Genomic DNA, 26,545 nt, shown 5'->3' with positions numbered 1-26,545 from the left:
ATAGCTCTATGGGACCATGTTGTGCCTGCAGATGATTGAGGAGGAAGGGAGAGACTTGTGTATCTTTACAGATCATTCTTAACCTGGATATTGTGAAGTTTTCAGCCAATATTCCTGGGAAACTGCAGACACATTCTTCAAATTCGGCTGAACCCTGTGTCTGATGGCATAAACACCCCACCCCCTGGTCAGGTGCACTGATATGCACCTTATTCAATGAGTAGACACATTGTCAGGTCTGTGCCTCTGGAGTAAGAAGAAAGAGTGAGGCTGCAGAGGAGCCTCCTTGACCCCTTCTTCCAAATCTTCCCAGTGACCTTCACAGCCTGGCCTACTCTGAGCAGTGCTCTCAGCAAGTGGAGGCAGCAGGAGGAGCAGCTGGGGCAGCCCAGCCTCACACTCTGCTTCCCTGGGAGGTTTTTGTCATGGCCTGTATCACTGTGTGTGGGTAACTGTTACCTTGTTGACAATAATAATCGGTCACATCTTCAGGCTCCAGGCTGCTGATGGTGAGAGTGAAATCTGTCCCATATCCACTGCCACTGAACCGTGATGGGACACCAGATTGTAAAACGTCTGCACGATAGATGAGCAGCTTAGGAGCTTGCCCTGGTTTCTGCTGATACCAGTGTAAATAATCGCTAATGCCCTCACTGGCCCTGCAGGTGATGGTGACTCTGTCACCTCGAGATACTGACAGAAGAGCTGGAGACTGTGTCATCTGGATGTCACTTCTGGCACCTAATGTGGAAAAACAATGCAAGACAGAAATATCCACAAATTACACACAATTAGACTGCAGGGCAGGTCTCTGAAATCTTTGGGCTGAGAAACTCCTTACCTGGGAGGCAGAGCAGCAGGAGCCCCAGGAGCTGAGAAGGGGCCCTCATGTCCATGCTGTGTCCTGATGGGACTGACTCCTGCACAGGGTGTGAGCAGCCTATTAAGAAGTCCTCAGGGAGTGGGCTGTGCTGTGGGCACATGCAAATCAGCAGGGCTGGGCAGGCTGGGCACAGCTGCAGGGCTGCATCCTCTCTGTCAGCACAGCCCCAGTGTCCCAGGTGTCCCAGGTCACTTAGAGCAGCACAGGTGTGCCAGAGAAGATCATGCTTTCACCTGAAATACACAGGACAAATCAGTGCACTCTCTTGTAAGTAGTGACTTACTGTTCTCTTCATGGTTCAGGAAAAGCTTTTCTTGGGTTTCTTAAGGACAATTCCTTATCATTGACCTAACTAGCAGGGAGCAGTTCAGGGGTAAAGGGATTTACTTGAATAGGATATCAAAACAACAATGAAAACAAAAGAGATTAGAATCTGGAAACTCTGAGGATGTTCGGGTTTTTCTAGACAGTTACCCTACAGGACTAGGAGTCTGGAGGAGGTGTAATCAGTCATGATTCCAGACCTTAGTGCCTCAGTCTCTCCAACACACACACATAGACAAGATGGTGCCTGACTCCCCAGAGCAGCAGGTGCAGGGCCTGCCAGGATTTTCCTCAGTGTCTTCTCTGGAAAGGTTAGAATAACTAGTAGAAGAAAGTTTTGTTTTTTTCATGACTTTAGTGAAGCATGAAGCTCAGCCCACCCTGGACCATGTGCACTGAACAGTGACCTGCTCCTTGCTGAGGGCTCTGGGGACATCCTGGGGACAGCACTAAATTGCAAACCCTCTCCACTCCCACCACTTCCCCTCCTCTCTGGACACCTCCAGGGTCTGGTCACATTCACTGAATGGGTTCTCTGTGTTCTGTGCCCTCTTTTGAATTCACAGGACAATCCATCCTCACTGCTCACCTGGGGCATCCTCAGAGCAGGGTACTTGTCCTCCCATCAGCCTGGCCCACTGCTGACCTGTATTCTGACTCCACTCCACGAATCCCTGGGAAGGGCTATTCTTATTAGAAGAATGTTAATACAGATCACTGAAGAAAACAGAAAACCTTCCTGAACTTGCTTCTGGGAGACAGATCCAATGTGCAGAGTCCAGCAGCCCTGTGTCCTGAAAGCATTGCAGACTCCTAAGTCTTAGTGGCCCCCACAGGATAGGATAATGGCTCCTCTCCCAGGGCTTCAGGATCAGGTTCCTACGACTGTTATTGTCTGTTGTGTTTGCTCTAGTGACAGGACTGTGGAACAACATGCAGAATTTGTAGCAAGGGTACCAAAATCTTGACCATGAATCTTTTCTTTCCAATTCACAAAACTCTTCCTCTTCCTTCATCACAAGGAGAGATTTGTGTAGGAAACTCAAGTGATCCCTGTGCTCAGGAAACTGCACAAGTACTTAAGGACATAGGATTAAGAGTTTGTCAGAAATTGAAAACACCTGCTGACCTCAGGGCACCAGACATGTAGTATGTGTGACCCTCCTGAGATCCCAAAGATGTGGTTTTGGAAAAGAGAACAGAAGGGGACCTGAACACCACTGTCACCTCAACTCCACCTCCTTCTCCATGTGCTTCATAATCTTTCCCCATCAGTAACTTTTGCAATGAGTGAGTAAATACATCAACCTAGAGAAAATTTGTCAAGGACACTGTATGCAAATATATTAAAAAGAAAGGGGAAGTCATCTTCAACAGCCCTTGACTAGTGTGAGAAGGGACAGATGGTGACAATGACGTGGTCAGGCATTGACCTGGGTTCAACTTTCCTGGGGTGGGACAGGATTTGTGGGATTGGTCAGACAACTGATGTGCCCACCACATGGTGAAGATGCTGGGGTCCAGATGTCTGAGGCCTGCTGGCTCATCTCCCTCAGACTAGAGTGCCATGGTTCTTGGGGTCAAGCAGTGAGGTTTCTCTGTGGTTGACCGACACCTTTGTTGACCTGTTCCAGTCACCATCAGTGTGTTGTGAAAAATTAAACATTTCAAATTGTTCTAAATTCAATTCAAAGAACTTCATAATGCATGGAGGGAAATGCAAATGCTCTCAGATAATGTGGACCAAAACCAAAAAGCTCTGCTCCTTGTTCTTGAATGTTATGTGGAACCATTAACAACAGGTGCCCAACAGCACACTCAGTGACGGTGAAGCTCCTGATCACCAACCTCACTTAAATGATGGCAGCAAGTGTGTCCACTAGGATTGCCCACTTTTCCTGAAGGTTGTCTCCGTTTTTGCAATTGCATCACTTTAGTCCGCAACCATGAGAGTCTCTGTGTTTAAAAATCGATGCCTTCCCTCCCTGAACATTCACTCCAAATAGTGTGCTTGGCTTTCAGGACAAGAGGACCTGTTTCTAGGAGTGATGGAGCCTGGTCACTGGTGGCTTCTGGATCATGTCCCAGCATTTGGTTCTTTCCTCAGCAGCTTCTGAAAAGACACATGGTCCACTTCATATCAGGGAAAAGAGTTTTCAGAGGTTTGGGTCAACAGACAGTGAACATTATCCCTCACCAGGCATCTGCAGCATCCATGGTACCCATCAAGAAAACAGAGGTGATGGACACACAGAGAACTGGCCTCAAGTCCTCAGTTCTGCCTGGATCTCAACTTCCACTAAAACACCCCACAGGACCAGGACGGTGCCTACAGGGATGGTGGGGGAGGGGAGAGCCTCCCTTTTCTTTCAAATTCATGTGTGTCCTGTATTTTATGAGTGTTCAAGCTGATAATGATGAGAAGACTTGAATGCTTTCTTCAAAACTGCACTGAATTCAGTGTCTGAGGCCTAGGAATGGAGATTTTGTGCAGTCCATATAGAGTGTGTGACCCACAGTACAGCTTTAAGTCTCAGGAAACAGCAGGAGACAGTGGGGAGAGTGTGCTGTTGTCATTGTTGCTTTTTCCTTGGAGTGAGCTTTAGGTTTAAAAAAGAGCTCCTTTACTAAATAAATTTAAAAGTCACACTATGGATAGATTCATTTGAGCAAGGAATGTCATTTTTGAATCAATAAATAGTTGGGGGCTTGGTGTTGTCCAGGAACGAAGGTTTGGAGGAAATGACCCCTGGTGCAAGACTCTTAAACCCTCCAGAGCATTCCCAATAATCATGCCACACTTCTGAGGAGACAGGGACAGAGCAGATGCAGGAGCTGCTGACCTCACCACAGCTACCTGGGCAATCAGGCTGGGCTCAGCTTAGGTCTAGGAGAAGGTGCAGGGCCCTCTGGCCCAGGGCATTAGCTCCACACAAGTGAATTGACATGATCCCCACATGTGGGAGATGAGGGCCCAGCAGAGGTTGTTCTTGGTGGTTGGATGCTCAGAAGCACCAGGATCCATGTGAGCCCTGGCTAGCTGACAGCCCTGCTGTAGACACCTGCAGGACCTCACTGGAAAGGCTGGGAGGGTGGCCGACTGGGTCTCTATGTTGGGTCATGTTGATAAGGGAGAGATCCCCTGCTGAGCAGAGACCAACTGATTTGTATTCACTTGGAATTTCATTATTCCCATTCATGGCCATTTTCTAAGGTCCAATCACAGTTGTTTAGAAGAATATCATCATTCAGACTTTCAGTTGTGTTTATTCCAGGGTGTGACAACCTCTCAAAACAAGCCTGCAATGTCACTGAAGGGCCCTCTGATCTTTTCAAAGTCACCATGAGACTTGTCCCAGGAGTGCCCCCTGTGTGATCTCCAGTCTTCAAGGAAATCCCTGATTAAGGCCCTGGCAGGACAAGGTACAGAATAAGCATCTGACAAAGGACAAGGCAGACAGTACCCCAAATCCAGAACTAATTCAGAAGCAGAAAAAGTGCCTGGATTAGCCATGAAGCTCTTCCTCATCTGAGGCCCAGAGCAGTGGAGTTGGCTGACAATGGACTGAACCACTGAAACCATGAGCACCCAACAACCTCCCTCCTCTGAGACTGTTCCTGTCAGGTCTTCGTGTCACAGTGGTGAAAGGCTGACCCTGGGCCCCAGCTGTCCATCCCGGTCATTAGAGTCATTCCTGGAGCACATCTGCCATTAGCACTTCACACTCCTGGTTTCCTGCAGAGTTGCTCACTAAGGGACCAAGAAGAGAGGGTCTGTCCCAGCCCCCAGCATCTTTGCTGAGACCTGTGCACACAGGTGAGAACAGAGAAGCCCCTGGAGGCTCCAGTTCTCAGGGCATCTCCACCTCCACCACTGGGATCCAGAGAGGCTGAGGGCCTCATGGCCAGAGGTTTACACCTTCTGTGGTCACCACACACTGATGGCTAGGGAGGATCAGGGCATCTCCAGGTCTAGTATCTGTGTCTTTTGTTGCCAGAGGCCCAGGGCTTAGAAAGACTCACCACAAAGGAAGGATGAATGTCTAAGGTGAGAGATGTGCTAAATGCATGATTTCATGATCACACAATGTATAGAAACCTCACATTGCAACCCACAAATGCATACAAATATTAGGTCAAACAAAAAACTCAGAAGGCTGTCAGTTAAACTCTTACTCAAATCATTTAAAAAATATGTACTTGGAATAGATGCAGTGACCTACACTTCTAGCAAGCTTAGCCAGGCTACATGGTCGAGAGAAGAGGCTGATGCCTCACACATCAGCCATTTCAATCCTGAGACACCTGTGCAGCCTGTAACACATGTGAGAGGCCTCAGCTCCACTCTTTCCAAGTGCAAATATAGAAAAGGGGAATCTGGAAACTACCCAAATGTCCATCCAAGGTTCAATGGAGCTGAGTGCCTTGTTGCACACCTGTAATCACAGCACCTTGGGAGGCTGAGGCAGGAGGAATTGCAAGTTCAAAGACAGACTCAGGAAGGCCCTAATGCAGACACTGTCTCTAAATGAAAAATAAAAAGAGCTGGGGATGTGACTGTGTGGGTGGTACCCCAGAGTTCGATCCTAGTTACCTCACCTTCCAATAAAATGTTAAACATTTTTCACTTTATTTACTTTTCTTTTTCTTTTTCCTTTCTTTCTTTATTCTTTTGTTTTTCTTTTTATTGGATTTGTTGGTTTGGGCTTACAGCTTCAGAGGCTCAGTTCAGGGCATAGCTGTCTGCCTTGATTCCATTAGTCTGGTCCCAGAGTGAGACCCAGGGTAGAAAGGTATGGAGAGAGAAGCTGCTCATGTCATGGTCCTCTGTAAGCCATGGGGACAAGACAGACTGTTCAAGGACATGTCCCTGTGGCCTAACTTCCTCCAGGAGTGACCAGGAGTTTCCACCATGCACAGCATTTCCAACCAGTTTGTCCATTATATTATAATTCCACTCAATAGATTAATCCACTGCTAAGGTTACAGCTTTTATAATATCATCATTTCACCTCTGAACATTCCTGCATTTATGACAGCTTTGTGGGGCACCTCATATTCAAACAATAGCATTGTGCCCCTGAACCCCTGAAGCTCATGTCCCTCTCACCATGAGAAATGCATTCAATCTCTCTGTAAGAGTCCCCACACTCAACAATTCCAGCTTCAGCAACTTCCTAGTCCTAAATCTGATCCAAAACTCAAGGCAAACTCTTGACTGTGAGCCCTAAATGTCACTAATAAGCACAGAACTTCTACCAATTTTTTCCCTGAATATCATCAGCAGTATGTATTTAACCACATTCTCTATTTCTCCTTTTCTCCTCAATCACTGGGATGCTGTGTCCACAGTCCTGAGGTGCTGGGAAGCCTATCAATCCTGTCTTGGAGCCATGAGGACACTATGTTTGTGAGCAACTGAGTCTGATCTGCAGGTCTCTACAGCTTCAACTCTGGCCTTAGTGGAAACTGGGGGTGTTGCAATTCCTCTTACTTGGATGAGGAGCACCTTGATCCTGGGCACCCTGACACCTGTGAATGACAAGACCAAACTCCAGGGACCTAGTCCTCATTCCTATTCACTCACAACAAGGATCCTCTTTCAAGTGTAGCTTCCAGAGAGGAACCCCCATGTTTCCTTACCAAATTCCCATTAAAACAACACCATGTCCACTGGACATGTTCCCTGATGGTATGGAGCCTTGCCACTGGTCACTGCAGGAGCTTGTTCCAGGACATGGTGCTGTTCAGAGAAACACCTGTAACAGTTCAGTAACTTCCTTCATTTCAAAGAAACTCGTGTGTCCAGAGTTTTCCTAAGACAGGCAGAGGCCCTTTTCTGTACCTCAGACATTGCAGAATCCTTGGGATATATCAGGAGGGCAGAGGTAATGGTCACACAGAGAACTGGCTTCCAGTTCTCAGTTCTGGCTGCATCTAACTTCAGTCCATTTAATAGCTCCATGGGACCATGTTGTGCCTGCAGATGCTTGAGGAAGAAGGGAGAGACTCTTGTATCTTTCCAGATCAGTCTTAACCTGGATATTGGGAAGGTTTTCAGCCAATAGTCATGGGAAACTGCAGACACATTCTTCACATTCTGCTGATCCCTGTGCCTGATGTCTGATGGCATAAACAGCCCACCCCCTGGTCAGGTGCACTGATATGCACCTTATTCAATGAGTAGACACATTGTCAGGTCTGTGCCTCTGGAGAAAGAGTGAGGCTACAGAGGAGCCCCCTTGACCCCTTCTACCAAATCTTCCCAGTGACCTTCACAGACTGGCCTCCTCTGAGAAGTGCTCTCAGCATGTGGAGGCAGCAGGAGGAGCAACTGGGGTAGCCCAGACTCACACTTCTGCTTCCCTGGGAGGTTTTTGTCATGGCCTGTATCACTGTGGGTGGGTAACTGTTACCTTGTTGACAAAAATAATCGGCCACATCTTCAGACTCCAGGCTGCTGATGCTGTCCCAGATCCACTGCCACCAAACCTTGATGGGACCCCAGATTGTAAACTGGTTGCACCATAGATCAGGGGCTTAGGAGCTTGCCCTGGCTTCTGTTGATACCAGTGTAAATTATTGCTAATGCCCTGACTGGCCCTGCAGGTGATGGTGACTCTGTCACCTCGAGATACTGACAGAAGAGATGGAGACTGTGTCATCTGGATGTCACTGCTGGCACCTAATGTTGAAAAAAAAGCAAGACACAAATATTCACACAACTACACCCAATTAGACTGCAGGGCAGGTCTCTGAAATCTTTGGGCTTAGAAACTCCTTACCTGGGAGGCAGAGCAGCAGGAGCCCCAGGATCTGAGCAGGTGTCCTCATGTCCATGCTGTGTCCTGATGGCACTGACTCCTGTACAGGGTGTGAGCAGCCTATTTAGAAGTCCTCAGGGCAGTGGGCTGTGCTCTGGGCACATGCAAATCAGCAGGGTTGGGCAGGCTGGGCACAGCTGCAGGGCTGTATCCTCTCAGTCACTCAGCACAGGTCCCATGTTCCTTAGTGTCAGAGAAAGAAACCTAGATCTACTATCTAAAATGTGTTCCTCTAGGCCATGGACTGAATACTGCCATTTATACATGAACAGTTCTGCTTCCTGAAATGTTGAAGTTTGAACCTAAGAGAAGCACACCAAGGCAAGCATATTAAGCCAGTTTTATTTAAAAGTAGTTCCCCAGACTACTTCCAGAGGAGTAAGGGCCCATAGCTGGTATTCTAGTATCCCAAGAAGTGAGAGAATCTGGCCACTTTTATACATTGTTTTCTTTGTCCTCCTGCCCTCCCCCCCTCATCTCTCCTTTCTGTGTGTGTGACTAGGCACAGGAGGTGCTGGTGGAGTGGCCAATCAGAGAGAAGCAGATGGATATGGGTAGGAACAGATAGAGGAATCCAAGCAGGAAGCTGCCCAGGAGTCACTAAGTAACATCTCCCTCTCTGCCACCTTTTGGGAGGGGTAGTGTAGTCAAGTAATCATGTCAATCAAGGGCTCTGGGGACACTGACTGTCAATCTCCCTGGGTGGTCTCCAAATTCCCAGATGCAAATGGGTCTCCATTTTCTCAGTCTGACCCAGATCACCTACCTACTACCTGCCTGCCCTTCATCCTGGCTGCATCCACCCTCTAATATGCCAGACTCCTTTCTGCTGTAAGGAAATGGGACAGTGACTACTGTGGTTGCTTGGAGCTGAAAGGGGAAACAGTTTGGAGTCCCCTTTTAGAAATCAGGACAGTGGAGGGGACCACAGTAAAAGTCTGGTTGGGGAAGAAGAGGTTGTGAAGTCACCTGGGGGTCAGTGAGTCTATGAGAGAGAACAAAAGACATAGGTACTGAAATGAGGTTAACACACACTGAAGGCTGCAGCATCTGGAACATGTCAATGAATGTCATGAAGATGATAGAGTCAGTGACCTCTCACCATGAGGTGTACGAGAGGAGAAGTTGATCCCATAACAAGGCATAACAAAGACTGGAGAGGACAGGCCTTTATTTGGGAGCATGCATCTTTAACATTGTCAGAATTATGAGGAATGTAAACATAACATTTAATTTTTGTTTGTTCTAATCAGTTTTATATGACAGCAGAATGCATTTACACATTTTGATAAATCATATACAAATGGAGTGTAATTTCCCATTTTTCTGATTGTACATATGTAGGATCTCATTGGTCATGCAGTCACACATGCACATGTGGTAATAATGTCTGTCTCACTCTACTATCCTTCCTACTCCTATACCCCTACCCCTCCCTTCACTCCCCTCTAACTAATATAAAGTAACTCTATTCTCCCCTAGCCACCACCTTATTGTGAATTAGCATCTGCATATAAGATGAATCATTTGGCCTCAGGTTTTTTGTGTTTGACTTACTTTGCTTAGTATGATATTCTCCAACTCCATCCATTTACCATTAAATGCCATAATTTCATTCTTCTTTAAAGCTGAGTAATATTCCACAATATGTCCCCATAAAATATAGTTAAGCTACTTAATATCATCTGATTTTAGTAAAATATACTTTCATTGGTATGACCTCTGTGTTTAGTAGAGTTCCCTTTATTTCATTACTTAGGCTAGGTAATCATTCTATCGAATATTGATTAAGCCTACCTGTTTAGGAGGTTGAAAAGATCTACAGGCCTTACACGGACTAAAACCTTCTGACTCTGGCACTTTCTCTTGATAGTTATCAGGCACTACTGCCTGAGAATCTTTTGTTAACTTCCACTCATACTTATTCTTGGGGCTAAGACAAGTGCACATCTTAAGTCACGTTTACTGTTTTTCTTCTTTTAAGTGCCCAGGAATGACTGTGTGTTGGTTTTAACTGTTTTGGTAGGTGTTTAAGATCAAGCTGGTCAAATTGAACTTGTTCCTATCTGCTCTTAAGAGTCAGCAGAATTCCCAATCGTGGGGAACTTGAGAGCAGTTCCTTAGCTCCTTTAGTGCCATTTACTAGGTAGGGTCTCCTTGATGAGGTGGCTTCCCTTGGAAGATTCAGGAATGTCTCCCTTTTCCAATAACCCTCCTCTTTGCAGCAGGTGATTGATTCTCCATTTTCCAGTATTTTCTATCTAAATCCAAATAAATTTATTTATTTATTTCGTACTGGAGATTGAACTCAAGGGTGCTTATTTACCACTGAATGAATACATCTCCAGACCCAGACCCCTCTAACCCACTTTTTTTTGAGACAGCATCTCACTCACTCAATTTCCCAGGCTGACCCCAAACTTGCAATCCTCCTGTCTCAACTTCCCAAATTGCTGGGATTACAGGCATATGACAAATTATTTAAATCCTAATACACATGCACACAAAAGATACTTTACATCATTTAAGAATGAGGGCATACACAGCAAAATATAGAAGTTCCTAAGGCAAAGTATGATGGTTAATCTTACATGTCAACTTGACTAGGTCACAGGGTGCCCTGATTAAATAATTCTGTGTGTTTCCAGATGAGATTAGCATTTGAATCAGTGGTGTCAGTAAACCAAATGATACTCTCCAATGTGGGTGACCATCGGTCAATTCACCAAGGGCCTGAATATAACAAAAGGCACTGTGCACATGCGTGTATGTGAGAGCGTTCACACACACATACTCTACCAGTTCTGTTCCTCTGTAGAATCTGATGCAGAAAGATACTTTAACGTCAGGATAGTGATGTCAGGAAAAGGGAAAGGGGTGAGGGAGGGGGACAGACAAGTATCAAACAATCTGTAACATTGGGCTTATTAAAACAAAATTATCTGTTGATTGATTGTATTTCTTCTGTAAAGTATCGGTTCAGTTCCTCAGCCCATTTATTGATTGGGTTATTTGGGGTTTTGGTGTTAAGTGTTTTGAGTTCTTTATATATCTTAGTGATTCAAACTCTATCTGTCGCTAATAAGTGGATGATGACACATAATGGGGGGTGGGAAGGGTTAGTGTTGGGGTTGGAGTTGGGTTTAGGGAGGGGGGCAGGAATGGAGGAAGGAAGGACTGTATAGATGGAGGGGAAGGGTGGAAGGGGAGGGGGGGAAGGGAAAAAAATGGCAGAATGAATCAAACAACATTACCCTATGTAAATTTATGATTACACAAATGGTATGCCTTTACGCCATGTACAGAGAAACAACATGTATCCCATTTGTTTACAATAAAAAAAAAAATAAATAAATAAATAAATAAATAAATAGTTAAATTAGAAAAAAAAAAAGAAGAAAAAAAAACGAATATAGTACTCAGAGGATTGCACATGAATACATGTATGAATATGTCCTGATGAATTCTACTATTATGTATAATTATAATGCACAAATAAAAATTAAGTTAAAAAGAAAAAAAAAAAAAACTCTATCTGACTTGCATGTGGTAAAGATGTTCTCCCACTCTGTATGCTCTCTCTTCACATTACTGATTGTTTCATTTGCTGAGAAGAAACTTTGTAGTTTGAAACAATCCCATTTATTGATTCTTGGTTTTACTTCCTGTGTTTTAGGGGTCTTGTTAAGGAAGTCAGATCCTAAGCGAACATGGTGAAGATTTGACCCAAATTTTCTTCTAGTAGGCGCAGGGTCTCTGTTCTAGTGTTCAAGTCTTTGATGCGCTTTGAGTAGAGTTTCATGCAGAGTAAGAGAGAGAAATTTAATTTCATTTTGTTACATGTGGCTTTCCATTTTTCCCAGTAGCATCTGTTGAATAGGCTATCTTTTCTCCACTGAATGTTTTTGGTGCCTTCATCTACTGTGTTTTTCTTTTCTTTTTTTTTTTTTTTATTGTAAACAAATGGGGTGCAGCTTGTTTCTCTGTTTGTACATGAAGTAGAGGCATACCATTTGTGTAATCATACATTTACATAGGGTAATGGTGTTTGATTCATTCTGTTATTTTTTCCTTTCCCTCCACACCTCCCACACCTCATTCCCTCTATACAGTCCCTCCTTCCTCCATTCTTCCCTTCCTCCCACCTCCCATTATGTATCATCATCTGCTAATCAGTGAGATCATTCATCCTTTGGTTTTTTGAGATTGGCTTATCTCACTTAGCATGATATTGTCCAATTTCATTCATTTGTCTGCAAATGCCATAATTTTATTATTCTTTATGACTGACTAATATTCCATTGTCTATATATACCACAGTTTCTTTATCCATTCATCGAGTGAAGGGCATCTAGGTTGGTTCTACAATCTAACTATTGTGAACTGAGCAGCTGTGAACATTGATGTGGCTGTATCTCTGTAGTATGCTGCTTTTAAGTCCTTTGGGTATAGACCGAGGAGTGGGATAGCTGGGTCAAATGGTGGTTCCATTCCAAGTTCTCTAAGGAATCTCCACACTGCTTTCCAGAGTGGCTGCACTAATTTGCAACCCCACGAGCAATGTATGAGTGTACCTTTTTCCCCACATCCTCACCAACACCTGTTGTTCCTGGTATTCTTGATAATCACCATTCTAATTGGGGTGAGATGAATCTTAGGGTAGTTTTGATATGCATTTTTCTTATTACTAGAGATGTTGAACATTTTTTCATATGTTTGTTGATTGCTTGGAGATCTTCTTCTGTGAAGCATCTGTTCATATCATTAGCCCATTTGTTGACTGGGTTATTTGTATTCTTCATGTAGAGTTTTTTGAGTTCTTCATATATTCTGGAAATTAGTGCTCTATCTGAAGTATGAGTGGCAAAGATTTTCTCCCACTCTGTAGGCTCTCTCTTCACATTGCTGATAGTTTCCTTTGCTGAGAGAAAGTTTTTTTTTACTTTGAATCTGTGCCAGTTATTGATTCTTGCTTTTATTTCTTGTGCTATGGGAGTTATGTTAAGGAAGTCTGATCCTAAGCCGACATGTTGAAGATTGGAACTACTTTTTCTTCCATAAGATGCAGGGTCTCTTGTCTGATTCCAAGGTCCTTGATCCATTTTGAGTTGAGTTTTGTGCAGGATGAGAGATAGGGGTTTAATTTCATTCTGCTGTATATGGATTTCCAGTTTTCCCAGCACCATTTGTTGAAGAAGCTATCTTTTCTCCATTGCATGTTTTTGGAACCTTTGTCTAGTATGAGAAAACTGTATTTATTAGGGTTTGCGTCTGTGTCCTCTATTCTGTACCATTGATCTACCTGTCTATTTTGGTGCCAATACCATGCCGTTTTCATTGCTATTGCTTTGTAGTATAGTTGAAGTTCTGGTATTGTGATGCCCCCTGCTTCACTTTTCCTGCTAAGGATTGATTTAGCTATTCTGGGTTTCTTATTCTTCCAGATGAATTTCATGATTGCTTGCTCTATTTCTGTAAGGTACATCATTGGGATTTTAATTGGAATTGCATTGAATCTGTATAGCACTTTTGTTAGTAAGGCCATTTTGACAATATTAATTCTGCCTATCCAAGAACATGGGAGATCTTTCCATCTTCTAAGATTTTCTTTAATTTCTTTCTTTAGTGTTCTGTAGTTCTCATTGTAGAGGTCTTTCACCTCTTTTGTTAGATTGATTCCCAAGTATTTTATTTTTTTCAAGGCTATTGTGAATGGGGAAGTTTTCCTAACCTCACTTTCTGAGGATTTATCACTGATGTCTAAAAATGCATTAGATTTATGAGCATTGATCTTATATCCTGCTACTCTACTGAATTCACTTATGAGTTTTAAAAGTTTACTGGTGGAATTTCCCAGTTCCTCTAAATATATAATCATGTCATCAGCAAATACGGATAGTTTGAGTTCTTCTTTTCCTATTCATATCCTCTTAATTTCTTTGGTCTAATTGCCCTGGCTAGAGTTTCAAGGACAAAGTTGAAAAGAGGGCATTCCAGCCTTGTTCCAGTTTTCAGGGGAAATGCTCTCAGCTTTTCACCATTTAGAATGATATTGGCCATGGACTTAGCATAGATGGCCTTTACAATGTTAAGGAATGTTCCCACTATCCCTTTTTTTTCTAGTGTTTTCAGCTTGAAGGTGTGCCATACTTTATCACATGCTTTTTCTGCATCTATGGAAATAATCATGTGATTCTTGACTTGATATGGTGAATTACATTTGTTGATTTCCGGATGTTGAACCAACATTGCATCCTTGGGATAAAACCCACTTGATCGTGGTGCACTATCTTTTTAATATATTTTTGTAGGCGATTTGCTAAAATTTTGTTGAGAATTTTTGCATCAATATTCATTAAGGATATTGGTCTGAAATTTTCTTTCCTCGATGTGTCTCTGACTGGTTTAGGTATCAGGGAGATATTGGCTTCATAAAATGAGTTTGGGAGGGTTCCCTCCTCCTCTATTTCATGGAATTCTTTGAGGAGTATTGGAATGAGCTCTTCTTTGAAGTTTTTGAAGAACTCAGCTGAGAAACCATCAGGTCCTGGGCTTTTCTTTGTTGGTAGACTTTTGATGACTTCTTCTATTTCATTACTTGAAATTGATCTATTCAAATTGTGTATGTCCTCCTGGTTCAATTTGGGTAATTCATATGTCTCTAGAAACCTGTTGATGTCTTCAAGATTTTCTATTTTGTTGGAGTATAGATTTTCAAAATAGCTGTTAATTATGTTTTCTATTTCATTTGTGTCTGTTGTGTCGTGTCTGTTTGTGATATCGTGTCCTGGTTCATTCCACATTTTAGTCATTTGAGTTTTCTCTCTCCTTCTCTTTGTTAGTGTGGCTAAGGGTTTAACAATTTTGTTTATTTTTTCAAAGAACCAACTATTTATTTTGTCAATTTTTTCGATTGTTTCTTTTGTTTCAATTTCATTGATTTCAGCTCTATTTTTAGCTATTTTCTGTCTTCTACAACTTTTGGTGTTTCTCTGTTCTTTTTCTAAGGATTTTAGCTGCAGTGTTAGGTCATTTATTCGTTGATTTTTTTCTTCTTTTATTGAATGCACTCCATGAAATAAATTTTCCTCTAATTGCCGCTTTTAGAGTGTCCTAGAGATTTTGATATGATGTATCTTTGTTCTCATTTATCTCTAAGAATTTTTTTATTTCCCCCTGATATCTTCTAGTATCCATTCATTGTTCAATAGTGTATTATTTAATCTCCAGGTGTTGGAGTAGTTTCTGTTTTTTATTCTGTCATTTATTTCTAATTTCAATCCATTATGATCTGATAGAATACAAGGTAGTATGTCTATCTTCTTGTATTTGCTAACAGTAGCTTTGTGGTCTATTTTAGAAAAGGATTCATGTGGTGCTGAGAAGAAAGTGTATTCACTCTTTGTTGGATGGTATATTCTATATATGTCCATTAAGTCTAAATTATTCATTGTGTTATTGAGATCTATGGTTTCTTTTTTCAATTTTTGTTTGGAAGATTTGTCCAGTGGTGAGAGAGGTGTTTTATAATCACCTAGTATTATTGTGTTGTGTTCTATTTGATTCCTGGAATTGAGAAGTATTTCTTCGACATACATGGATGAGCCACTGTTTGGGGCATAGATATTTATGATTGTTAGGTCTTCCTGATTTATGCTTCCCTTAAGCAGTATGCAATGTCCTTCTTTATCCCTTCTGACTAACTTTGGCTTGAAGTCCACATTATCTGATATGAGGATGGATACTCTGGCTCTTTTGCTGAGTCTGTGTGCATGGTATGTTTTTTCCCATCCTTACACCTTTAGTCTGTGGGTATCTCCTTCTATGAGATGAGTCTCTTGCAGGCAGCATATTGTTGGATCCTTCTTATTAATCCAATCTACCAGTCTATGTCTTTTGGTTGATGAGTTCAGGCCATTGACATTTGGGGTTATTATTGTGATATGATTTGTATTCCCACTCATTGGACTCATTTTTGTTTCTTGACACGACTTGGTTTCTTCTTTTTGGCTATACCTTTAGGGTAGTTCCTCCCTTTGCTAATTTTCATCGTTGTTTCTCATTTTTTCCTCATGGAATATTTTGCTAAGAATGTTCTGTAGCACCGGCTTTCTTCTTGTAATTCTTTTAGCTTTTGTTTCTCATGGAAGGATTTTATTTCATCATCAAACTGAAGGTAAGTTTTGCTGGGTATAAGATTCTTGGTTGGTATCCATTTTCTTTCAGAACTTGAGAAATGTTGTTCCAGGACCTTCTAGCTTTTAGGATCTGGGTTGAAAAATCTGCTGATATCCATATTGGTCTCGCCCTGAATGTAATTTGATTCTTTTCTCTCACAGCCTTTAAAATTCTGTCTTTATTTTGTATGTTAGGTATTTTCATAATAATGTGCCTTGGTGTGGGTCTATTGTAATTTTGTGTATTTGGAGTCCTATGAGCCTCTTGTACTTGATTTTACATTTCATTCTTCAGGTTTGGGAAATTTTCTGTTATTATTTCATTGAATAGATTGTTCATTCCTTTGGTTTGTATCTCTGTGCCTTCCTAAATCCCAATATTTCTTAAATTTGATCTTTTCATTATATCCCTTAATTTTCGTAGATTCTCTTCATGATTTATCACCATCTTCTCTGTTTGATCAACTTTGTTTTCAAGATTAAATATTTTGTCTTCGATGTCTGAGGTTCTGTCTTCCAGGTGTTCCATCCTGTTGGTTATGCTTTCTATGGAGTTTTTAATTTTGTTTATTTTTTCCTTCATTTCAAGGGTTTCTGTTTGTTTTTGTTTTTTTTTCAGTATCTCTAACTCTTTATTGAATTGATCTTTTGCTTCCTGCATTTGCTCTTTTAACTATTGATTGGTGCGATCGTTCAATGCCTGCATTTGCTCTTTCATCTCATCATTCAATGCCTGCATTTGCTCTTTCATCTCATCATTCAATGCCTGCATTTGCTCTTTCATCTCATCCTTTTAAAATGATCATCTCATCATTTTAACTATGTAATTCTTAATTCCCTTTCTGACATTTCTTCTGTCATGCTGTCATTGGATTTTATTGATGTAGCATCTAGGTTTGTCTGGGACATTTTCTTCCCTTGTTTTCACATATTTCTCAGGTATGTACCCCTCTAGTAGTGAAACTCTGAGATATTACAAATTTCCTCTATTGACTTATAGTGTCCCTGTAGATTTCAGTAGCCTGAAGTCTTGGCGGTACTTGATAATGCAGTGATCCACAAGGGGTGGTGGCCTTCAGGTGGCGTATATTCCCTGCTAATGGGCAGAGGAGCTTCCACTTGTTGACCAATGGTCAGCCAAAGGGGGCTAGAGTGCAGACTGGGGCATGGCTGGTCTGGGCCTGGGTCTCTGGTTCTACTGCCCTGATGGGAAAGTCTCCCCAGCAGGGAAGACTCACCCAGTGGGGAAGTCTCGCTGGGCAGCTCTCCTCCGAGAAGTTCCCTTAGGTCCAGGACTACCCCCTGGGATGGACAGTCCTCCTATGTGACATTCCCTGGGGTCTGGACCTACCTCCTGGGCCAGGGAGCCTTGCCCTGCGAGTGAGTCTGTCACTGGGCGGCCCTCGTTCAAGAAGCTGCCAGTGGTTCAGTCCTGCCACAGGGCCTGGGACCCTCACTCTGTGCAGAAGTCTCTCGCTGGGCGGCCCTCCTCTACAACGCTCCCAGCTGTCCAGGTTCACCACTCCAGCGGGGGAGTTTCTATGGGCAACTCTATTCCATGAAGTTCCCTGTGTTCTGGGACTACCGCCCTGTCCAGGGAGCCTCGCCCAGTGGGAGAGACTCAGCCGGCGGCTCTGAGTTGGTCGCCAGTCTCTCAATACCTCCTCTTCTTGAATCCTGAGTGCTGGAGTGACATGAAATGCAGTCACCCGCTAACCCAATATCTTGAAATCTCCATTTTCCAATTTTGATATCACACAATGTATAGACAGACAAAACGATATGCACATAAAACAAAAGCAAAGACTTTGTAGATGTCTGAGGCCTGCTGGTTCTTCCCCTTCAGGGAAAGGAGAAGGGATTCCTCCTTGTTCCTCCAACTTCTGAGACTTAATCTCAGTGCTGGCCGGGCTCTCTGCAGTGCTAAGTCAGCACCCTCCATGCCGGGTGAGCTACACCAACCCACTGACCAGCTGACTGGGATGCCTGTCTGTGTTGAGTGGTTCAAGCAGGACCCTCTGCAGCAGGCTTGTGCTGTGACACAAGGAGCCCTGTTGTGTGGCCATGTGGCCCAGCTCATTGCTAGGGGAGGAAGTGTGTGTATTGGATGAGGACAGTGTGTGCCTCTGAAAAGTCCCCAATAAAAGTCACAGCACAGACCTGCAGAGGGCTAGAGAAGAGCTGGCCATCCCCAGGAAGCCAAAAAGAAGCAACTCCTCTCTGGTCACAAAGCAGCTCCCAGAACATCACTGAGTCTTGTCACCATGTCCATGGACCCTGAGTAGCTGAGTGACTGAGCTGCACCTCACATGGGGAGTGCTGGACTCAACACAGGGCAGAACCCGCTGGCTCAGCACAACCTATGTCAAGATGGACACAGCTCTTTAGTACTGGGCTCAGCACATTCAGAGGATCCACTTGGATTAGGTGGACAGATGTCCTGAGGTCCCTCACCACTTCCCTCCTTACCCTAGCACCTCTGCATCAGCTCTGTCCTAGGACCTCACAGATTTCACCAAGCAGGTAATGGCCCAGGGAAGAGAAAGCTGGGCTTTGTACTCAGTGCTTTCACATCATAGATGGGAAATCATCATGGAGACCTCAGGCAGGAGCCCCAGACAGCTTCTCACTAAATTTATTGTGATTCTGATCAGAAAGCAAAACAGCTGAGCAATTTCTTAAGCAGGAAACACTGTGCTCAGCCTAACGCTGAGGTCAAAGCCAGGTCCTCCCTCTCCAGCAGGGTCAGAGCAGAGGCAGGAGGAGGAGCCAGGCAGGTCCATGTGCACAGGGTCTCCTGTGACTGACCCTGCTCAGGGAGGTTTGGGAAAGTGGAGTCACTTGCTCGGGTTTTGAAAGAAACCTCAAAACCCTGGACTGGGTATTAAACAACAGGAATTTCCATCTCAAGTTCTGGAGGCTGAAAGGCCACAATCAAGGATTTGGTCCCTGGTGAGGCCTCTCTGTCCAGCTTGGTGGTGTCAATTTCTGTTGCCCCCAGGCCACTCTTGATGACTCTGAGCAGGGAGGGGAGCTCTCCCTGGAGGACCTTGGAGGGTGGACACTTGTGGAGTGGGGTCAGCTCTCACCTGCATCCCCTCACTTAACCTCAGGACCTCCTTCAGTCCCTTCCTCCACCTGAAGCCGCACTGGTGTCGGGCTTCAGCCATGAAATCAGGGAACAGGATTCAACCTATATCATGTAGGTTCTGGGGACACAGAGAGCAGGGACCATGCTGGGCTTCCAGGCCAAGAGAACTGAAGAGCTTTCCCACAAGGCAGCCCCTGATAGCTCCTCCCATGAATCTCTTGTCACAAACCCACACTGGTGAAGCCTGAGGGCTCCCTGCTGATAAGAGGACACACTCTTATTTCCCTGATATTTGGGGATAGGCAGCTCTGTTTACTATGGTTTGTCTGCCATCTAGTGGTCTTGCTGTGACATGACGTCCTCAGGGTGTTAGAGGCTGGGTTCCAGTGAGGCTTCACTGAGTCCACTGTTCTTCATGGAGTTGATCCTATTATACCATCACTGGGATACTGTGTTCTGTAGGGAAAACAGAGGTTCCCTCATAGCAGTAATCTCCTACTCGAGGACAGAAGACTAACAGACAACAGGGGTTCAAAGAGAGATTCACCACAAGAGAGTTAAATGATGCTCTGTGACCCAGGAGATTTGACAAAGGTGGGCTTCAGAAGGTCTCCTCAGGACTGGAGGGTGTAAGGGTGGGTGGGTGGAGCCCAGGCCTCCTGGTCTCCATCTGTCAGTGGATCAGAGTCTCATTCCTGCCTTGTGCCCATTTTCTTGGCATTTTCATGGCAAAGTGTCCTTGAATGGATTCTGGAGGATTTTTTTTCTAACTCCCTAAGTGATTTACTATTTAAGGAATTTATGTCCAGGTGTGTTGAGCTACAGTTGTCTTCACATTCTTTTTCATTCAGGGACGAATACCAGGATGCAGGATCAGGACAGGATAAAGAAAGACAAGACAGAACCCTCGGATGTTAACTCCATAGAATGGATGCAGGAACCTGGTCATGGGAAAGCCTCATCTTCCACAAATTCCCCCTCCTCGGAACCCTGGGCCCTTGATAGGTGGAGGAGCAGGAATAGCTGTGAGAGCCTCCTTGTGCAGGACACAAAGCAAAAAGGAAATGGTCGCATCCACATTCCAGGTTGGAGATGTGGGAGATTCCCCAGCCTTATCCTGGCTGTGAAATGAAATGAATGTGAGCAGGACCTGGAGCAATTTCTGGAACCATTGTTGACAGATCTGTGATTTGACACATTTAGACACCTGTTGTTGAGATCAAAGTGAGAAGGAAGTAACCACCTGGGAATCAGATTACTCTTGGTGATTCACCTTTAACTCTGCCTGTATTGGGGCATTATGACTCTTCAGGATACTCCATCCTCACCTGGGAAAATAGGGAAGTAATAGCAAGGACTCCCATCCTCTTTATCTCTCACATTTTTCCCAGGGAAGCAAAAGAGGACCCAGGACACCATGGATCCTTCAGACCTGAATCAAGCTCAGTTTCCTCTCTCCCACATCCTTCCCAGTGCAGTGTAAAGAGAAAAGTGCAAGAGGTCTGACTCGGTGGCTCAGGAGTTAGCCCTTGTGCCCCAGGGGAGAGAGGGCAGGCAGAGAGGGCATCGAGGTTAGTGGGGGGACTGAGCCCCCATGGTAATCTGTGTGGCCTTGCAGACAGCAACCCTGCAGCACCCCCAGGCTCCAGGGTGAAGGCTGCACTGACCCATGGCCACTGATCCGGGCTAGGACTCCACAGGGCCTGCTGGAGGCACCATGGCTGAGGCATCTGGAAGCCTGCCCAGGCTTCTGCTGGGTCCAGGCTGAGGAGCCTACAACACTCTGACTGGCCCTGCAGGTGAGGGTGACTTTTTCCCCTGGAGACAAAGCCACAGACGCTGGAGTCTGTGTCAGCACAATTTCTCCTGTGGTATCTGAGGTGGAAAGGAAACAGGAGGGTTACTTGTGCATCTAGGTCACACCTACGGTCTCACAGCAGAGCCAGGATCCTGTAGGTACCCAAAGCTTGAATCACTGGACTTGCTAAACAGAGGTGCCAGGACACAGGACCAACCACACTTAAAGTGCTTTCACAGGTGTGCAGAACCATCCCATGTTCCCTTGCCTGGGATCCAGAGTAATGGGAGGCAGAGGAGCTGAATGGGGGCCTCCATGGGTCCCCTGGGTCCCACCTGAGGCAGAGCTTCCCAGAGCCCTGACCAGGCACTGATATGGCTCTGGAGAGATGTTTGGGATGGAAGGGGCATCAGGCAGCTGGGAGAGGCAGGTTCAGCGCCCAGCTGCAGGGACTCTGCTTCCTCCCGTGGGCACCTGAACACCCATGCCCAGGTGGTCAAGTCAGAAAAGGCCTGGGCTCAGCCTGAGGCCAGATCTCCCTCCTGTGCTCACAGAATTTCATCTCTGCTTCCTCAGGCCTCACCTGGCTCATAAACTGACCAGATCATGTTACAACAATACCACAGGGAACACTGTGGAGGCCTCTGTTCTCACTTTTCTCTTTATCCCCCAGGCCAGTTCGCTTTTCTCTTTGTCCCCCAGGCCACGGCCTCTCCACAAGAGCAGGGATACCCGTGCTTGGCAGGTGGAGTTGATCCAGTTACACCTCTTCTTTGTTCCTTACTGATCTTTCCCAGAGGCCCAGAAGAAACTCATCCTTGGTAAGATGTAGGTATGAGCAGCACTCATTAGCCCCAACGTGTGGGTACAAGGAAACCACCAGTGCCCAGGTGGGCAGGGCCTGGCCCTGATCTGGGCCCTGATCAGGTAACATGTCCCTGATCTGGGCAGTGCTGCCCAGCATGAAGGAAGGTCTTTCTTCAGTGACCCTCTAACACCCTCACCTCTCCATCTTGCCTGATATGCGTGTCTAACCAGATCCCACCTTCTCCCCTAGGCAATGTGGAGGGCCTCAGGCCCTGGTCCTGCACTACAGGGGACCCAGCTGGGTTTCCTTGTGATCCTCAGAATGGGGTATATGGGGAGGTGAGAGGACTTTCCCTGGTCAGGATGAGCAGTTCCTCAGGCTTCATTTCCCAGTTCTGACCCTCGTGTCCTATTAATCTGCTTTTCCCAAAGGAGTTCAATGGTCTTCTTCCTCAGCCCTTCTTTAGGTCACAGAGAATTAGTTATATTAATGCTACTTCAAGTTCCAATGGAATCTTTATCCATTCAGAGCTTCTTCCTGAAGGAGAGCATGTCTCCCAATGTTCTAGAAGTTACCAACAGAGAAGCTGAAGTTGGCCCCTTGTCTGTGGTGTAGCGCCATCACCACAGGCCTTGTGGTTAGAGAAGCGACTTCACCTCCCCTTGCTCCATGTCCATGTTGGTGACACTGAGACATAGTAGCATCTGCATATTCCTAAGCAGCAGTGAATAACTTTAGCAGAGATCCATGGAAACAGCCTTAAATCCAGTACCAATGCTTGTCCTCACATTCCCATCAGACCCCAGCCCTGTTGTCCACTAACCTGCTCAGCCCCTACTTCCTCTCTCCTCCTGGTGCTCTCACATGCTCAGTCCCTCAGCCCTGCCAGTGGTCCTGTCTGCCATGTTCCTTCAAACCTCTGTGGTCCAAGCTCCTCCGGGGACAGGCTCACTGGACTCACAGTTCCTCCTTCTCAAAGAGCCCTTATTCTGCCTGTCTAGTCTTTTCTCTATTTCCTTCACACTTATAAGTCACATTAAAAAAAATGCCACTGTCCCTTTGGGGATTTCACCAAGATGACTCATTCAGGCTTCGTCTCTAAGGACTTTATCATGAATCAAGTCAGTGATAAAATTACTTAAGATGGTACTTTATAAGAATATATTTATCTTCTTCCTCAATAAGAAAATAATTTATGAGATTCATGACTAGGAATTTTAATTTTAAAATTAGGTAAAAGAATAAAGTAAATTAGAGAAAAATATACCACAAAAATGCAACACACTCATATCCAACATATCCATTCATACTCATGTATATGAGTTAGTAATATACTATTAAGCAATAAATGTATGCCTTATATATTAATATACAGTATTAATGCACCTCAGGTAAATTACATACTAGCATGTGCGATATCAATGTTGCACATGTTAATAAGATGTTATTGATACATACGTTGATATACGTGTGAGACCATGCCGTATCCACGTGTCAATGCTGTCCCCAGTTTGAAGGCTCTCTGGCTAGAGGACTGCTGCCATTATCGGGAGCCTTCTGGCTTTTCCAGGTATGAACAGAAGCCTGCAGGACTCTCCCAACGACTCTCAAACTTCTCCCAGGAATAAAGGGGAGGCTCACTGAGAAGCCCTGGAAGCAGCAGAGGCTAGTGTGGCTTCTGTTGTCATGGAGTTCCTAGGGCCTCCTGCCTCACCAGTCATCTAGTTTCAGTGACATGAAGCTTGGAGCAAGCCCACAGGGAGAGGAGAAGGCTGCCACCCCAGGTCACTCTCTATGCCACCTGTGCCCAGGGCTCTACCCCAGGGCAGGACAGCATCTGGTTGGAATGAGGAGTCCATCAGGACTTGACATCCAGGTGCACACCTCACTTGTCCTTGTCCTCCTTTCCTGAGGGCCCTAAGGCCACCACATCTCTGTAGAAACTAGCACAGAGCAAGCCTGCCTGAGGGCCACCAGGGGCCGAGCCAGGTCAATCACACATGCATGGATGAGCAGGGCTGCCTGAGCCCTCGGGGAGCTGCTCCTCCCCTGAATGGATGAGAGGGCTGAGCAGCACCCATGGAGCAATTCCTAGGTTCTTCCTGTAGTCTGCCCACTCCATCCTGCACAAGACCGCCATCAACCAGACTCAGGGCCTTCTCTCCTGACAGCTTGGAAACCCTGTCCCACCCCTATGAATCTGCTGCTTCCTTTGAGAACTCAAGCTCTTGCTCTCCTGCCCTTTCCCTAGGTCTCAGTGGGGCTCCTGCACTGATGCTCCCCACATTCCCATGGAATCACCCTCCGCTCAGCAGCAAAGCTTCACCACAGCTGCACAGTATCCACCCAATGGCCTAAGTCTGTCATGCTGGGCCCTGAGTCAGGCCATCTGGGTGGGGATGGAGCTCTATCACTGACAGACTGTGTGACATTAGGAGAGTCTTCAGACTCCCTTGGCTTCACAGTGCACATCTGTGCAGGTGTGACACCCCAGCATCTTCCTGTAGCTCTTACTTCAGTCTAAGCAAGATCAGGTCTTCCAACAGTATCTAGCAGAGTATGTGGGGCTCTTGATTCTGCTGTTATGGTCTCCATGTGATAATGCTCATCATCATCTTAGGAAGACTAGCTGAGCAGAGATCCATGGGAATCACCCTTCAGTTTCACCCAAGCAGGTTTCATCCACAGCCACATAGGCTCTGGGTGTCTTTCACAAACCTGCTCAGGACTCCTAAAATCCTACTTATTTTTCCTCAATCTGCACTGAAATGCTCAGATTTCAAATTGTGTCCTCCCAAATCTGACCAGTGTGTTTCTCCTAACTATCCATTATCTAAACATCACCCTTGGAAAGTTTCACAGGTCCTCCTCCATCCTTCCTTCTTAGACAATCCTCATCTGTCTTCTGAAACTTTCCTCTGTGATGGGAGGCTGCAGACTGGAGGCCAAGCAAGTGAGATGCACCTCAGTACTAGGAGCCAGAGGGCCAGATGAGAGGGAGAGAGATCAGAATGTTTCCCCAGTCCACCTCCACAGACTCATGAGCACATGAGAAGGCAGCGGGTATGAGTCCAGGTTCAAAGGCCTAAAGCATGGGGTCAATGACCGAGGATGGTGGCAGAAGGAGCATATCCTCTGAGGATGAGGAGCTTGATGAGGACAAAGAATGTGTGCTCCTGTTACTCCTCTGCATTCACCTGGGCTTCAGAATAGGGAGCAGAGCCAACTACATTCACGGAGGGTCCTCACCATGTTCCCAGAACATCACAACAATCTTCTCTGAAACAGCTCCACAGACACACCCAGAGCAAGCTTTACAAATGCTCCAGGAGTCTCTCCATCAGGTGAAGATACACCACACAACCATGCACCATGGAATCTTCTGAGAACTACACAGAAGCAATGAGGTCTCCCTTGATGAAATCAACAGAAGTGTCCTCATGTGTGTGATGCTGTGTCTGAGGAGGAGCTAGGGGATTTTAATGCAGAGGAGACTCCCTCTCCCCTTTGGTGATAATCCCCAAGCCCTCAGAGCCTAGTGCCTGTGAGAAGTGCTCTCAGCAGGTGGAGGCAGCAGGAGGAGCAGATGGGGCAGCCCAGCCTCACACTTCTGCTTCCCTGGGAGGTTTTTGTCATGGCCTGTATCACTGTGGGAGGAAGATTGTAACCTTGTAGACAGTAATAATTGGTCACATCTTCAGGCTCCAGGCTGCTGATGGTGAGAGTGAAATCTGTCCCAGATCCACTGCCACTGAACCTCGAGGGGACCCCAGATTGTAAACTGGTAGCATATTTGATGAGGAACTTAGGAGCTTGTCCTGGTTTCTGCTGATACCAGTGTAAATTATTGCTAATGCCCTGACTGGCCCTGCAGGTGATGGTGACTCTGTCACCTCGAGATACTGACAGAAGAGATGGAGACTGTGTCATCTGGATGTCACTGCTGGCACCTAATGTTGAAAAAAAAGCAAGACACAAATATTCACACAATTACACCCAATTAGACTGCAGGGCAGGTCTCTGAAATCTTTGGGCTTAGAAACTCCTTACCTGGGAGGCAGAGCAGCAAGAGCCCCAGGATCTGAGCAGAGGCCCTCATGTCCATGCTGTGTCCTGATGGGACTGACTCCTGCACAGGGTGTGAGTAGCCTATTAAGAAGTCCTCAGGGAGTGGGCTGTGCTGTGGGCACATGCAAATCAGCAGGGCAGGGCAGGCTGGGCACAGCTGCAGGGCTGTATCCTCTCTGTCAGCACAGCCCCAGTGTCCCAGGTGTCCCAGGTCACTTAGAGCAGCACAGATGTGCCAGAGAAGATCATGCTTTCACCTGACATACACAGGACAAATCAGTGCACTCTCTTGTAAGTAGTGACTTACTGTTCTCTTCATGGTTCAGGAGAAGCTTTTCTTGGGTTTCTTAATGACAATTCCTTATCATTGACCTAACTAGCAGGGAGCAGTTCAGGGGTAAAGGGATTAACTTGAATGGGATATCAAAAACAGCAATGAAGACAAAAGGGATTAGAAACTGGAAACTGAAGATTGTTTGGGTTTTTCTAGACAGTGACCCTGCAGGACTACGAGTCTGGAGGAGGTGTAATCAGTCATGATTCCAGACCTTAGTGCCTCAGTCTCTCCAACA

The 26,545-nt window shown here is 45.4% G+C and overlaps 2 gene segments (V, D, J or C); both read right to left on the bottom strand.

Annotated features, from left to right (window-relative positions):
- Nucleotides 1-213: 213 nt before the first annotated feature.
- LOC124963517 (immunoglobulin kappa variable 1-9-like) lies at nt 214-897 on the bottom strand. The segment is given in 3 exon segments: nt 214-246; nt 440-741; nt 842-897. Coding segments are annotated over 3 exon segments (390 nt in total).
- A 22,893-nt stretch (nt 898-23,790) lies between these two features.
- LOC124963516 (immunoglobulin kappa variable 1-6-like) lies at nt 23,791-26,022 on the bottom strand. The segment is given in 3 exon segments: nt 23,791-23,868; nt 25,554-25,855; nt 25,956-26,022. Coding segments are annotated over 3 exon segments (435 nt in total).
- Nucleotides 26,023-26,545: the final 523 nt, after the last annotated feature.

This window comes from Sciurus carolinensis, chromosome 13 (genome assembly GCF_902686445.1).
Source record: "Sciurus carolinensis chromosome 13, mSciCar1.2, whole genome shotgun sequence".
NCBI classification, from domain to species: Eukaryota; Metazoa; Chordata; class Mammalia; order Rodentia; family Sciuridae; genus Sciurus; species Sciurus carolinensis.
This window is presented reverse-complemented; position numbering and strand designations above follow the sequence as displayed.